The sequence below is a fragment of the Medicago sativa genome, chromosome 7 (assembly GCF_051527215.1).
Source record: "Medicago sativa cultivar Bolivia chromosome 7, Bolivia_mono, whole genome shotgun sequence".
In the NCBI taxonomy this organism is placed as follows: Eukaryota; Viridiplantae; Streptophyta; class Magnoliopsida; order Fabales; family Fabaceae; genus Medicago; species Medicago sativa.
This window is the reverse complement of record NC_140755.1, coordinates 96,033,782-96,048,491: the sequence shown is the minus strand read 5'-3', so window position 1 is coordinate 96,048,491 and position 14,710 is coordinate 96,033,782. Positions and strand designations below refer to the sequence as shown.

The 14,710-nt window shown below is 31.4% G+C and overlaps 2 protein-coding genes across 4 annotated transcripts; both read left to right on the top strand.

Moving 5' to 3' along the window:
- The first annotated feature begins 209 nt into the window (after positions 1 to 209).
- LOC146910716 (uncharacterized) lies at positions 210 to 3,479 on the top strand. 3 transcript variants are annotated; one of them, XM_085727681.1, is made up of 12 exons: positions 210 to 525; positions 604 to 698; positions 820 to 877; positions 976 to 1,170; positions 1,257 to 1,333; positions 1,449 to 1,531; positions 1,704 to 1,758; positions 1,881 to 1,946; positions 2,405 to 2,425; positions 2,468 to 2,491; positions 2,608 to 2,672; positions 2,804 to 3,479. In XM_085727681.1, exons 1-12 carry the CDS (start codon positions 390 to 392, stop codon positions 2,925 to 2,927), a joined length of 999 nt encoding a protein of 332 aa, XP_085583807.1. In that variant the 5' UTR covers positions 210 to 389; the 3' UTR covers positions 2,928 to 3,479. The 3 variants fall into 3 exon arrangements, with proteins under 3 accessions (XP_085583807.1, XP_085583806.1, XP_085583808.1); XM_085727680.1 differs by having other exon boundaries at positions 2,405 to 2,491; XM_085727682.1 differs by lacking the exon at positions 1,881 to 1,946 and having other exon boundaries at positions 1,704 to 1,755; positions 2,405 to 2,491.
- A 4,665-nt stretch (positions 3,480 to 8,144) lies between these two features.
- On the top strand, positions 8,145 to 11,117 carry URH1 (uridine-ribohydrolase 1). The gene is made up of 9 exons (XM_085724768.1): positions 8,145 to 8,452; positions 8,735 to 8,850; positions 9,158 to 9,217; positions 9,378 to 9,560; positions 9,645 to 9,749; positions 10,174 to 10,270; positions 10,375 to 10,482; positions 10,587 to 10,722; positions 10,813 to 11,117. The coding sequence occupies exons 1-9, from the start codon at positions 8,362 to 8,364 to the stop codon at positions 10,919 to 10,921; spliced, it is 1,005 nt and encodes a 334-aa protein (XP_085580894.1). The 5' UTR covers positions 8,145 to 8,361; the 3' UTR covers positions 10,922 to 11,117.
- Positions 11,118 to 14,710: the final 3,593 nt, after the last annotated feature.

Here is a 14,710-nt window from a genome sequence, read left to right as displayed (position 1 = left end):
GAGCTACAAGAATATTTTGCCATAATTATCTTTACCCATAATTTATTAGCTTGGGCCATAAGTAATATGTATTAATTTTTCTTTTCTCAAAATGATGCATAAAAATTAAACTCTAATCAAGCACAATGCTGTACCCAAACAAATTAAGCACGGTGTAAGGAATATTTATTTATTAACCAACAAAAAAAACAAAACAAGCTTTAGTTAAGTTTTCACACTGCTCCCACCGTTCAATTCAAATACTACCAAGAACGGTAGCTATATCCAAACTTCAAATTCCATCATCATTGATTTGTCAAATCCCAATGAAATTCACTTTACATCCCATTGTTGTTATAATGAAATAAAATTGATTAACAAAGAAATAAGATATTGGACATTTTTCAATAATGGATTGGACTACCATGAGAACTTGGTGGAGCAGCACTGCAACTTTAGAAGTCCTTGGCATACTACTTCTAGGTCAACTAGTTTCTTTCTTACTTGCTCTCATGAGCATTACTTCTTCTCTCATAGCCCAATTTGGTTGGTATTTTTACTTTGTTATTTTTTTCCTGGATTTTAAACGGCCACATGGATTGATTATTAATGATATATATATAGGTGTTGATACACCTTTAACTCAGAGCCTGTTTACATATGGATCTTTAGCTTTGGTTTATGGAAGCATATTGCTTTATAGGCATCAAAAACCTCTTGTATGTATATGCATATACATATCTTCATTTTATTTCTTATTTAATATCTTCTGCAAATGAATTTACATTATTAGAGTTTTTTTTTTTTATATCAAGCATTGCATGTGTCCTTACTGTGCAGGTTTCTTGGTATTGGTATTTGTTACTAGGTTTTGCTGATGCTCAGGGGTGTTATTTGGGTAAGTAGTGTTATTCTATCTATCAGTAAAAAAAACTAGAATATACTGTGGATTTTAATTAATTTTGATTTAGCATTATGCTCTGGCTTTGTATGCAGTTATCAAAGCATATCAGTATACTTCAGTTACTAGTGTAACATTACTGGACTGTTGGACAGTACCTTGGGTAATTCTACTCACATGGATCTTCCTTGGCACAAGATATTCCCTATGGCAGTTAGGTGGAGGAACACTCTGTGTACTTGGTCTTTCTTTAGTCCTACTTTCTGACTCTTGGGTTGGTGGTGGTGGAGGTGACATCCATTTCTTCAACCTTTTTAGATTCAAAATTTTATAATCAATTAATTGGCAAGAATGTTGTCCTGATTACAATTTTCAGGTGGATCAAAAACTATCTTCGGTGATGTACTTGTTATTGTAGGGACAGTTTTCTACGCAATAAGCAATGTTGTTGAGGTAGTACAAATGATTGAGTACAAATTTTACGTATACGTCTCACGCTAATCATAAATCCATTTATGTTGCAGAATAAGATGCAATTTAACCTGTTTTTCCATCTTACAAAATGCAGGAATTTTGTGTTAAGAAAAAAGATCGTGTTGAAGCAGTTACCATGCTTGGTGTTTATGGATTCCTAGTTACTGCTATTGAAGTGTATCCTTCTTAATGTTTTTGTTACTTGGCTATTACCAATACCAAATATTATTCTAGTTTGGTTTTTCAATTATGAAATGTTACTTGGCTATTACCAAATACTATTATTCTAATTTAACTTGCTTTTCTGTTTTATAATATTGATTGGTTCCTTTACTCCAATATCTCATAGATCTGTTCTAGAATTGAAGACTCTGAAATCAATCAAATGGTCTGCAGATATTGTAAGTGGTCAGTTTTAATATCATTTTAGGTATAGTGTATTTAATTTCTAATTTATGGTTGTCAATAATTCATATTTTTGCATAGTTTAATGTTTATAGTAGATATCTAAATTCCTTAACTGGTACTTGCTTTTGCTGGCTATGGTGTGTCAAGCTTCATGTTTTACTCACTTGCTCCTTTTGTTCTAAAGGTCAGTTTCTTCTCATAGATTTGTTTGTGTCAATGTGGCAATACTGTTTTGATTTGTTTTCCAATCTTCTCGTAAAATTTAAATCATTTAGCTTTGGTTACAACTTACATGTGATATTTTTAGCTCAATTATATTGATAGAAGTGCTAAATTTGTTTTTGATCCCTGTAAAATATCATCTATCAAGTGTAGTCTCTACAAATATTTTGTCTGATATTTAGTCACTGGATGTATATTTGGTGTCGTGGTAAGTTTGTTGAAGTTACGGTGAGTCACTACAAAAACTACACTTTATAGCTTTTAGAAAATCATGGTGGTTCGATGTAATTTCGGAAAATCAACTATGATACCAAAGATGCACTAAAATGGGCACAAATAGTTAGTCAGAAAAAATATTTTATAGGGATTTAAACTATATACGTAGTTTTAAATAGTGTGATGGAATTTTGTCTCATGCAGTTGAGCGGATCAACAATGTTTAATCTTTCTCTTCTAACATCTGATATGTGGGCGGTGGTGTTTCGAGTTTTCATTTATCACCAGAAGGTATTAATTTCCGATATTCATTTGCATGTGACATCGTCATAGATAGCTTTTGAAAAATCTAAATTTGATGATATTGATTTTCATTACAATGTGATCACAAAGTGTTAATATTTCAGGTGGATTGGTTGTACTTCGTTTCCTTTTTAGTTGTGGCCATTGGTCTCATCATTTATTCTACAACGTATGTTTGTTTTTTACATTTGGCCATTATAAGCTAAGTTTTGATTATAGTGGCCTTTATAATTGTAACTATAATTACTTCATTGTTATAAAAAAAATCATGTTACTAACTATTGGAATGTTTTCTATCAGAGAGAAGAAATCAGTTCCTGCATCAGCTACTACTGAGGATGAGAATCTGAACACAGAATACCAAATACTTAATGGTGAAAGTGAAAGAACAACATTTGATCAAAATGATTCTTTAGCTTCATGAGGGAAACCTCATTAGAATTTGGAGGGAGAGGCTTCGTTGGGCTAGCTTCTTTTATTTTATTTTTTTACAAAAAAAGTCTTTTAAATAAAAGGATGTTATGCATGCTGAACAATAGGGGTGGAAATAGCATATATAATATTAAGTCAGATCAGCTAAATAAGTCAGGCAAAAGCCTTTTTAATAACCTTCAATTGAAAATTAAGAAAAAGACTTTGAAAATTACTCTTCTCCCTTTTAACATTACTCAATCCTTTGTCTATGCGGGAGTTATCTCACGTTCGACATTTTTCAGCGTGAGTTAACTAACGATGCCACTTTTAAGATCAGTTCGATCACTTTTTAAGTTGGGTCAACTGATCTGAACAATGTTGAGCGTGAGTTAACTCCCGTTGAGATAAAAAAATGAACAATTTTGAAAGGGAGAAGAGCAATCTTCAAAGACTTCACATAACTAAAGATGGTTTTAAGCCTAGTACAATGTTTTATTTAAATGTAACAAAAAAAGTGATTTATTTAAATAAATATAAATAATTATTTTTATATATATTGAAAGGATTTGAAATTACATGGACTAAAATCTAAGTTACTCCTATTTGGAAGTGATCAATTGCATAATGAAGACTTTTATATATATATATATATATATATATATATATATATATATATATATATATTGTTGAAATCTATACGACTCTTACCAAAATTTTGGTGTAATCTATTTGAATTTTATCCTGTCTAAAAGAGACATAACTTATTGTGAACTATTTTAATATCAACCATATGAAAGAGTGCATTGAGAAGTGAATGGTTAAAAATGTATTTCTAGCAAATGGTTGCAAACTTAAACACTATTATATTGGCTTCACCATGGTTCACCGTTTCTTGCTGATTTTAATGTGCGTTTTAGAGTTATAATTTGACTTTTTAATTTAGATGCTGATATTGACCACTCTTAAATTTTTTAGTTTTTCTTCGTGATAGCTGGTTTTATCTGAGGGAAGGTCTCCGGTGGCGTGCCAAAAGTAGTGCCAATGGTTAAAGTATTCTGTCGTGCCTTAGAAGTTATAGAAAAGTAATACAAATCCGCATACAGAAGGAGTATCATTGTATACTAGTATATGTTGCGATATGTTAAGTGTTCGTTGATCTGTCATTAAAAAAGTTAAGATTGAAAAACATATAAAACAATTCATAAACTCAATATCTTAAATTTTCTTGGGACGATGTGGTGTCAATATCATTTATGTTGTTGCTCTTAGCATACAATGTATCCGGAAAGAAAAAAATTCAATGCAGTATTTGGTTCAGCACTTGCCGTTGGACATAGAATTCAATGCAATTTTTTATTTAAGAAAAAGGAAATTTGTACCGTGCACGTGATTTTACTCGATTTAAAACATTAATCTTTAGGGAAATTTTTGTCATGAACAAAAAACTTTGAGAATCAACCATGTGCTTTCAATTGAATAAATTATATAAATACACACATTTTTAAAATTTGAGACATTAATATAACATTTATACATTAAAACTTTGATGATGGAACAAATGGAAAAGGTAAAAAAATGGAGAGGAATTCAACTCCACCAAAATTATGAAGGGTATAACAAACAATATAATACGTGTATCAAATAAATTAATAAATATGTATTTTATATTTATACTGTATATAAAGAAAGTAAACTGTTTTGAGTTGACTATTTCACCTTCCACTTACCCTTAGGCCCTGTTTGGATTGATGGAACATAACGGAGCGGAACGGAATGGAACGGAGTGGAATGAAACACAGATTCCATTCCATTGTTTGGGTATTTCACGATGGAGCGGAATAAAATTATCATTCCATTGTTTGGAAAATGAACGGAATGGAATAAATTATAACTTTTTTATTCCATTTTTACCCCTATTAATAACAAATATTCTTTACAATAAAGAAATGTATTTCAAAAATATATTTATTTCACAAAAATGATTTGTTCATATAAATATATATTGTTTTCTCTTTTATATGTATATGAAACTTTATTTAAAATATATATTTGCATTTTAAAAAATGCATTATTGCTCAACTTGTTTTATATATAAAAAAAAAACAATTGAAAAAAGCATCTGTAAAATTGAAATAAGAAAAAAGAGAAGCATTAGAAGATGGTCAATGCATTAGTTTCCAAAGATTAAACAATATTAGTCAAAATAAATGAAAACGAGAAAGAAAAAAAAAAGATCAAAATAAAAATTGAGGCATGAGGTACTGTGCAAAATTGATAACAGGGAGACAAGTTAAAAATATAAATACGAAACAAACATCAACAAAAAAAATGCATTCGGCTAGGATTTCTCTTTTTTGAGGTACTGTGCAATACCACGAAGAAGAAAATAGCATACTCGTGGTCGATAAAAAATAATATGAGGATAAAATAGTAAATAACTTATTATCAAATTAAGTTAATCTGTCATTCCATCCCATACCCTCCAAATTGAAGGGGAAGCAAAATGAGAGTAAGTGATGGAATAGAGTGGAATGGATACCATCAAGTTCCAGAATTTTTTTTTTGGTACAAATTTCATTTTTTTTTTTTTTGTCAGGTAGTCTAGTGGCTAGAATTCACCTTATAAGGTGAATAAGTGGGGTGTTCGGAGTTCGAACCCCGGCCCCTGCATATAATAATGCATTGTCCTACCAACTGAGCTATGCTCACGGACCCATTCTTTTTTTTTTAATATCCAAACAATGGAACATAATACCATTCCATCACATACCATTCCATTCCATCCAATACCACCAATCCAAACAAAGCCTTGAGCAAATTTAACTATAAGAATACTATTTTGTTGGTGTCATTCAAAAATATAAGAATTTGAGTTTTTCACCTTCCACTTATCCTTAATAAATATGTTCAAAAAGAAGAAAGAATCCAAGACTCAATGGAACAAAAAGAAGGAGAAAAGGGAGAAATAGGCGACAATTGTTTGTTACGAGAGAAATATAGTGTGCAAAGAAAATATAAGAATTTGTTGGAGAAATATATAATAACTAAAATTTGTTTGGTAGGAGAAAAAAACAACTCATTAAATTTACCGTAAAGATAAAGTAGATGCAAAAAATTATGATTTTATGAGTGGATTAAGAGCCCGTTTGTTATAGTTTTTTTAAGAAAAAAAATCACTTTTTTTTAAAAAAAAAAATCACTTTTAGAGTTTTGCATCCGTTTGTTACAACTTTTTAAAAAAGCCATAATCTAAAAAAAATCTAAAAACAACTTCAAATGAGAAGCTGTTAAGAACAGCTTCTCAAAAAACAGATGATTTTTTTTTAGAGGAGAGAGAAAATATGTTTTAAAAGATTGAACTAATTTTGTAACAAAAAATCCCTTTAATATAGTTGTATCCAAACAAACGAAATTATTTGTTTAAAAAAAGTGATTTTTATTACTGTAAACAAACACAAAATAGATTCTGATTTTTTCATAAAATCTCTAAAATATAATCTCTAAGAGCTCGTTTGTTATAACTTTTTTAAGAAAAAAATAACTTTTTTTAAAAAAAATAATCACTTTTAAGAGTTTTGCATCCGTTTGTTACAAATTTTTAAAAAAATAAGAATCTAAAAATAATCCAAAAACAGCTTCAAATGAGAAGCTGTTAAGAGCAGCTTCTCAAAAAATAGATTTTTTTAGAGGAGAGAGAAAATACGATTTAAAAGATTGAACCAATTTTGTAACAAAAAATCCTTTTATATAGTTGTATCCAAACAAACTAGATTATTTGTTTAAAAAAAGTGATTTTTATTACGGTAAACAAACGCAAAATAGATTTTGATTTTTCACAAAATCTCTAAAATATAATCTCTAAATTATTTTATGTCAAAATCACTTTTATTTTAATCTGTAACAAACGGGCCCTAAATTATTTTATGTCAAAATCACTTTTATTTTAATCCGCAACAAACGAGCCCTAAATAAAAATATAATAAAAAGAAAAAAAGTTAAAAAACCATTTTCTTAATTTTATGTTACTATTTTAAAATGATCCTTAAAAAAGAACGGATGATGTACTACTCAGCTCTTAAAAAAAGCCTCCCCTCTTAATCTCCCTTTCATTTTACCCATGTTGTTATTTTTCTTTTAATGTTAAATTAAATATTAATAATTAATGTTAAATTAGTTTTTTTTTCTCCATTATCTGAGTTTAAAACTCAGAACTTTTATCTTAGCTTATCTTTACTGTATTAATAACGCCAAAAGATTAACAACACATTGCTGCCCTCGGAGTCTCATGCTCCTTTGCCAAGTGCCAACAACATATCCAGGCCCACGTGATGATAATTGATTTGGCCTCTAATTGAGTCATGATTCGAACGTGGCCAACTGTTTGCTGCATGATTATTCTCTGTTTTTTTAATTGAGGTGCATGATTATATTATATTATATTTAGTATGATTTGGCATGCCCGTTCAAATTGTTATGATTAAGGGAAAAAATAGTCTTTAATGTTTAATAGACTTGAATCAGCTTAAAAAACGAGGATATTCAAACATACTTATATACTCAAAAGGCCGAGAACATGAATAATGTGAGACAAATAACAACTTCAACACCCACCCCACGCTTTCCTAAAAAAAAAACGTCGACCTCCACGCTTAGCGTGAGCCTGAGTCTAATTCCCACATTACATTCATCAACCCGACTTTGATACCATGTCAAATGAGCTTGAATATTATCCCAAAAACTAATATAAAGGTATTCAATTATATTTATACACTCAACTTGAAAACTTGAACAATATGAAACAAATAACGAATTGCAAACAACTTTAAAACCAACTTCAACACACACCGTAACGCTTAACGTGGGCGTGAGTCTAACTTCAATTATCACCGTTGCAATCCTTAGCGATCACCCAAGTCAAGTTGGGTACACCTCTTTAATCTCAAGGGTATATATTAGCATATTTTTTTTTAAATTTAAAAATGTAATAAAAACGTACTTATTTCATTCCTAAAATAAAACGACAATGACATAACTTTATCAAGAGAAAACGACATTGAGTGACATAGATTCACGGTGCGGTATTCCCAACTAATTTATTGGAATTGGAAAAAGGATATTCATAAAAGAAAGATGGATCCACCACGTGTAAAATTCTAATTGGTCGAAAACACATAGACGAGAAAAGCTTCATATATAACATCATCATCATTATCATCCAAATCCATTTTTCATTCTTCTTCAGCTTCATCGTCCCTATCTGCATATTCCTTCGCATTTTCCTTCACCTTTGCGTGTGTATGTATGTATTCATCTTCAATCACACATACATAAATACATACATACACGCATAATCTTTCAACCCTTCTTATATATCTTTCTCCGAATTTTGTTTTTGTTGAATCCTTAGCTATTTGCGTTTCGATTCAATTCAATTTTTCATAATCATGAACGGTTTAGTCAACAACGGTAACGGTGGCGTTAACGGTGTTCTTGACAAGGCGGAGAAGCTTATTATTGATACTGACCCTGGGATCGGTTTGTTTCATCTCTTTATATTTGAATTCTCAATTTTGAATTGTTTAATTTGTTTGATTTTCTGTTTATTTGATTAGATTTGAGGTAATTAATAAAAATTTGTTAGGAGTTTCTTACTCAATTCTTATTATATCATGTGGTTGGATTCAATATTTGTATTTGTTAAGCTTAGCAGAATAATTTTACTTTATATGTGTATTTGTTTTTTAAAATTAAGGTTTGTTGAGAAGTGTCTACTGGTTTTGTTGGTGAAATATGAATTAGATTTTTGTGATTATGCAGATGATAGTATGGCGATCTTGATGGCATTTCATTGTCCTCAAGTGGAGGTGATCGGTTTGACCACTGTTTTTGGGAATGCTCAAACTGAAGATGCTACACGTAACGCATTGCTTTTGGTATGTGTCTTTTTTTTTTTTTCCTTCCAGAATTAGAAACCATGTCAATCATCTAAAAGTCGTAGCTCATTTGACAAATGCTGATATGGTTAGGCTGGATATCCGTGGTATCCTGGGTTTGAACCCGGGATCACCCATTTGTGTGCGAGTTTCATGTGATATTTGTCACTCTGTTTAGAGATATAAAACAAAGAAAAAGAAATTATGTCAATCCGGATGGATGTTGGCTATTGATTCTGAAAAATTCTGTCTTTTTATGTTTTTGGAATCTGTTCTTGATTGTGTTTTTAATGTTTGAAAAGGATAGTGTGAGATCGCAGGCCGTCAAGATGTTTCTGTTGCAGAGGGAAGCATTGAGCCATTGAAGGTATCTACTTTTGACTTTTGAACTTCTCTGGTGTCAATTTAGTCACATTGAGTTTTATATAGATGTGTGCTTTGCATCCTTTTTTCCCTCTGTTTCCCAGCTTTGATTTTGTTCTGTCTTTCTAGTATTAATTATAATTATGTTGTATTTTCTGGAATAGGGTGGAAGGCCTCGAGTTGCTGATTTTGTTCATGGTAAAGATGGATTGGGAAACCTATTCCTACCTGACCCTAAAACTAATAAAATTGACAAAAGTGCTAGTGAGTTTTTAGTTGAGAAGGTTTCTGAATCTCCTGGTGAAGTAACCGTGCTTGCACTTGGACCACTTACAAACATAGCTCTAGTGAGTTGCAAATTTCTGTCTTGTATACATTTGTAAATTGAATTGTATACATATTTTGATCTGATAGTCTACCTTTTGTTTTAGGCAATCAAAAGAGATTCTTCTTTTGCAAGCAAGGTGAAGAGAATAGTTGTACTTGGCGGTGCATTTTTTGCCTTGGGGAATGTCAATCCAGCTGCAGAAGCAAATGTAAGTCGAAGCTTATTTGCTTTGGATCTTTCTATTGATGTTTTGTAAGATAGAGGTTATATAAGTATGACAGTAATTTGGGTTGATATTTTGTGAAAAAGCAACTATAGCTGCGCTATAGCTCTACAACACATCGGAATTTGACACTATTGTCTGTGATCCGTGATATGCCCACCATTGTTGTCAGATGGAGGTTATATAGTAGTGCCATAGCATAGTGAAATTTAGGGCCTTATACGTGATGATCCAATAAACAATCTTTATTTTTATTAAAGGAAGAAGCCTCTTTTTGGCTTCTTGACTATACATTAATTCACACGTGTATTATTTTCTTAAGCGAGTGGTTATCCAAAAATAACCAAATGGAATCATTTTTAGGCTAAAGTGAATGTCATAATCCTGATGACTATTCCTAAACTTTCAGATATATGGAGACCCAGAAGCAGCAGATGTTGTGTTTACCTCTGGGGCAGATGTTGTTGTTGTTGGAATAAACATCACAACCCAAGTGCAATTTACAGGTGGGATTGCAATCCCAATTGGGAACGATTTCTCTGCTACCATAAGCTATTTGTACCTATTCTTAGTTAGACGCTGAAAAGTGATCATTTCCTGTTGGTTTCAGATGCCGATCTGCTTGAGCTGAAGGAATCAAAAGGAAAGCATGCATCTCTTTTGAGTGACATGTGCAAATTCTATAGGGATTGGCATGTAAAATCTGACGGTGTCTATGGTAATTTTACATACCAGTTTGATGCTGCAAGTTAAGCTGCTAAGAAATACATCTTCAGCTAATTAAAGTTTGAATGAGAATGATAATATGATATCTTCTTTCAGGAATTTTCCTCCACGACCCTGTTAGTTTTGTGGCAGTTGTGCGTCCAGATCTTTTCACATACAAGAAGGGAGTAGTGAGGGTAGAGACACAAGGCCTCTGTGTTGGACATACTCTACTAGACCAAGGACTAAAAAAGTTTGTCAAAATTTGAAACTATTATTCTTATTCACTCTTTTTGGTGCTAATATGTTTATGCTCAACATAATTGGGTTTCGTTTCATACAGATGGAATACTAGCAACCCATGGACGGGTTATTCTCCTATTTCAGTTGCTTGGACTGTGAATGTCGAGGGAGTACTTAATTACATCAAGGAGCTGTTGATGAAACCCTGAAGTATAGGCATTTGTACATGTCAAAGCTTTAGAAAAAGTTATGTATAAGGTCATTCTATTTATTTAACTGATTGTAAAGTAGAACTTTGGGTATCAAGGGCCCGTAATTGTTCCCTTGATCGTTAGGCCTATGAGTCCTTGTCCCAGTCAATCTTAAAAGTTCATTTACCAATAAATTTCTCTTTACATGATATAATTTCTTTATGTTTCACCGCTCTTGAGAAGTACGAATGCAGTCAAACCCACTCTCAAAGTATCCTAAATGGAGAAATCTATTTTTGATACTTAAATGGATTTCACGTATGCACATCACTAATTATATTTTTAATGATAGTACTACTTAATAAACAGTGAATCACTTCAACCAACATCTCAAAAAACTATTACTAAATGTTTGTTGTTGAAGAATGTAGTTGAAGTTGTAGATCACTTTTCTTCAGAGTGATAAATGTCATTCTTTTCTAAATTTGCAGCAGCAGCAAAAAGAGGATGCTGGTGGATTTAAAACTAGAAAGGGTGTTGTTATTTTTATAGAAGTAGGGGCATTTAAAATATGCTTGTTGAGGTGAGTGCAGTCTGTTAAATTTGTATCATCGTAGCTGTGTCTCTTTGGATAGGTTATTTATGGGCATTGCAATATACATTTGTTGTGAAAGGGTGTAGTTGAAGTTGTAGAACGCATTTTTTCCTGTAGTGGTAAACACTAAATTTCATGGTTTAAAGTGTGTTGCCCCTTTCGATATTCTCTCCATTGTTTTTGTTTTCTCCAATATTTGAAAGAACCATTGTAGATCCAACCCAACCACATCATATGAGTCCTTTGCTACCATTTCTGGAGATTTGCTATGTTTATTCCTTCAAGCGAAGCGACCCATCAAAATTTAGGGTAATTGGGTTCATTGTCTTCAACAAAGGAAATTCACAACAAAGGCCGTTTAAAATTGTGTTTAATTGCATTCGGTGGAAAGAGTTAACGTGCTTCGATGCTTTGTAATACTCCCAATTTTGTGTTAAGCTGGTGAGATCAGAATGTTCACTGAAGCCCAATTTTGTTAATCTATTTTGGCAGTTATGTCAGCTACAATTAGTTACTCTATTGCGACGGCTTTGTATTGGGTTAGAGAATACTCCTTCCTGTCTTCAAATATAAGCACCTATTACAATTTTTACTCTTATTAAGAAAAAGTTGGTGATGTAGTTTTTTTTTTTACTGAAAGTTGGTAATATAGTGAATGTGTCCATTTTACGTATGTACCTAAAATTTTAAATATAATTAATCTTGATTATTGGTACTAATTAAAGCTTTGTTTGGATTTTTTTTCTTCAAATGAGCACTTATATTTAAGAACAAAGGTCTGTGTTTAAAGTCTTTTCGTAGAGAGGATTGAGAGAGCAACTTCAGAGCAATTTATTAATTCATTCTAAACACTTATAGTGAATTTATTAAGTTCTGAAAGATTAGAGAGTAGAGGAAGTTCAGAGAAAGTGCCGTATTGTGCATGATTTCTCAAACGTATAATTTTCTTATATCATAGTGGATCATTCAAATTTGATTCTATCCCCAAGACATAAGAATTCATCTCTGAACTGGTCAACCAAATTTCTGTGTGTTCTAGCAATTTAATTTTCCTATTTAGAGAGTTTTATGCACTCAATTGGTTATTTATCAATTGGTTTGCATTAACATTATTTTTCATTGAGTTTCAATGTAGTTTCCACTTCGAATCACAATCCTAATACATCTTTTGAACATAATTAGTCACATGTTTATACTGCGCTATCCATGTAATTTGTTGCCGAAATTTGAAGTCAAATTTGTGTAATAAAACACAACTATGATATATATATATATATATATATATATATATATATATATATATATATATATATATATATATATTATTGAGAAATCTATGAAATGTATTTTGTGGATAGTTTTCTAGATTTGCTTTAGACCAAATTATGTGGTCAAGTCTTTTGCTACTAATATTCTTTTGGAACTGCATATACTCTTGAATGAGAAATAATTGGTAGTGTGATATGTCGCGGTCATTTGGATCATTAGTTAAAACTGAAAATTTTGTGAGTGATATTAGAAGTTTGATGAACATGATTTACAGGGAAATGACCACCGTTAGATTATTATTTGAATTTTTATTTATTTAAACTTTGGCCTGAATTCGGTGGTTAACAACTTATTTGATTCATATTGTGCATTGCTTATATATATTGTTGTTATTCAAGTGATATATCATGGGTTATCCATTGTATTAAAATAGTACAATGATGTTTAATGAAATTTTTGTTATGAGAAAAATATATATATTTATGAGATTTATTTTTCATTGTGGAACCATTGTCACTTGAAAATCATTCAAGTAGACCTGAATAGAAATCCACTTATTTTTCTCAATGTGGGGGTGTTTGTCACTTGAAAATTGTTCAAGTAGACCTGCTTGATAAATTCACCCGTGAATTTAATTTTCCCCTTGTGAAGATGTTGTCGCTTAGTATTTATCTAAGTAGACCTGATGAAATATATTATGGAAATTAGTTTGATAATATATGAGATATTGTTTACATAATGGATAAACCTTTGTATTAAAATAATACAAAGATGTCAAATAGATATAAATCCAATGAGAATAAATTTATAAATAGATTTATCTTATTGATGAACATGTTGTCGTTTAATAGAGAACGACTTATATTAATTTATTATGTAATCCAAGTTTATTTTTATAAACTTGATGAAATATGAGGTTAATTGACTTAGAGACGTCTTAGTCAATATTTGTGAATTTAGCGGATCCATATATAAAACCCCTTGGGAAGAAATTTAGGGAAATGAGACTTTGCCACTCGAATACGACAAGTAATGGGAACCCAACCTTTGTGATTGGAGATCCCATGAAGAAGGTTCAATGGGTAAAAACAAGTTACTTGTTAGTTCTGTTAGCACTAAAATAATGTTGTCTCTTTCTTATAGTGTATGATGATGGATGAGATGTGCTAAATAATATAAAATTGATGGATAAGCTTTAAAGCTTTTAATGATTACCATAAGCCCTTATGGGTGGTGTATGGTTGTAGCATACGCTAGATGGAATCACCTATATGAGTGTCAAGTGGGGCCGCTTGCATGAGACCGTGGCGGGTCTCTAGAGCACTCATGAATACCATGCACGCGCACGGCCTATTCGCGCACAACCGCGTAACAGCAAGAATTGTGGGGGTGTAATGTGATTGTGAGACCTCTAGCATACAAAAAGTGTCTTGGGTTCCATAGCTTGCTAAACCAATTCACTGTGTGTTAAGTCTCATTAGTCTAGGACGGGTTCCATAGCTTGCTACACCGTTTCGATGCATTACATCTACGATGTTTATCCAGGAAAACTCTTTTTAACCTTTTAGTTTAACTTTTGAAATATGTGGGGGATTGTTATAATTTTTGTATATTTCAAAAGTTTTATAATATAGAAAATTATTATCACATTATTATTATTTATTATTTTGACTTGGTCTTATGCCCATGTAATTTAATTCAAAAATCTTTGTAATTGTCTTTCCGTTATATCTCTTGAACGTGGCATTAACACAGCTTGGTCATACCTTATTTTTCTCTAAAACAAAAACGGTTACTTATGCTGCCTAAACGTTTTTATTGATTCCTACTTTTATGGCTTTAAACCGTTTCAGCTTGACTCTATATTCCCATATTTCAGTTTCAATTTTTCCACATAAATAGGAATTAATTTTTGTGTGTATTTGGGGCATACATACGTGTGT

Bases quoted from the DNA above. Each gene is read 5' to 3' on its own strand.
- URH1 (XM_085724768.1), top strand. From the start codon at position 8,362: ATGAACGGTTTAGTCAACAACGGTAACGGTGGCGTTAACGGTGTTCTT. The intron at 10,271-10,374 runs GTGGGATTGCAA...TGTTGGTTTCAG, and splicing joins AACCCAAGTGCAATTTACAG to ATGCCGATCTGCTTGAGCTG. The intron at 10,723-10,812 runs GTTTGTCAAAAT...CGTTTCATACAG, and splicing joins CTAGACCAAGGACTAAAAAA to ATGGAATACTAGCAACCCAT.
- LOC146910716 (XM_085727680.1), top strand. From the start codon at position 390: ATGGATTGGACTACCATGAGAACTTGGTGGAGCAGCACTGCAACTTTA. The intron at 1,171-1,256 runs GTGACATCCATT...TACAATTTTCAG, and splicing joins TTGGGTTGGTGGTGGTGGAG to GTGGATCAAAAACTATCTTC. The intron at 1,759-1,880 runs AGTGGTCAGTTT...CCTTAACTGGTA, and splicing joins AATGGTCTGCAGATATTGTA to CTTGCTTTTGCTGGCTATGG.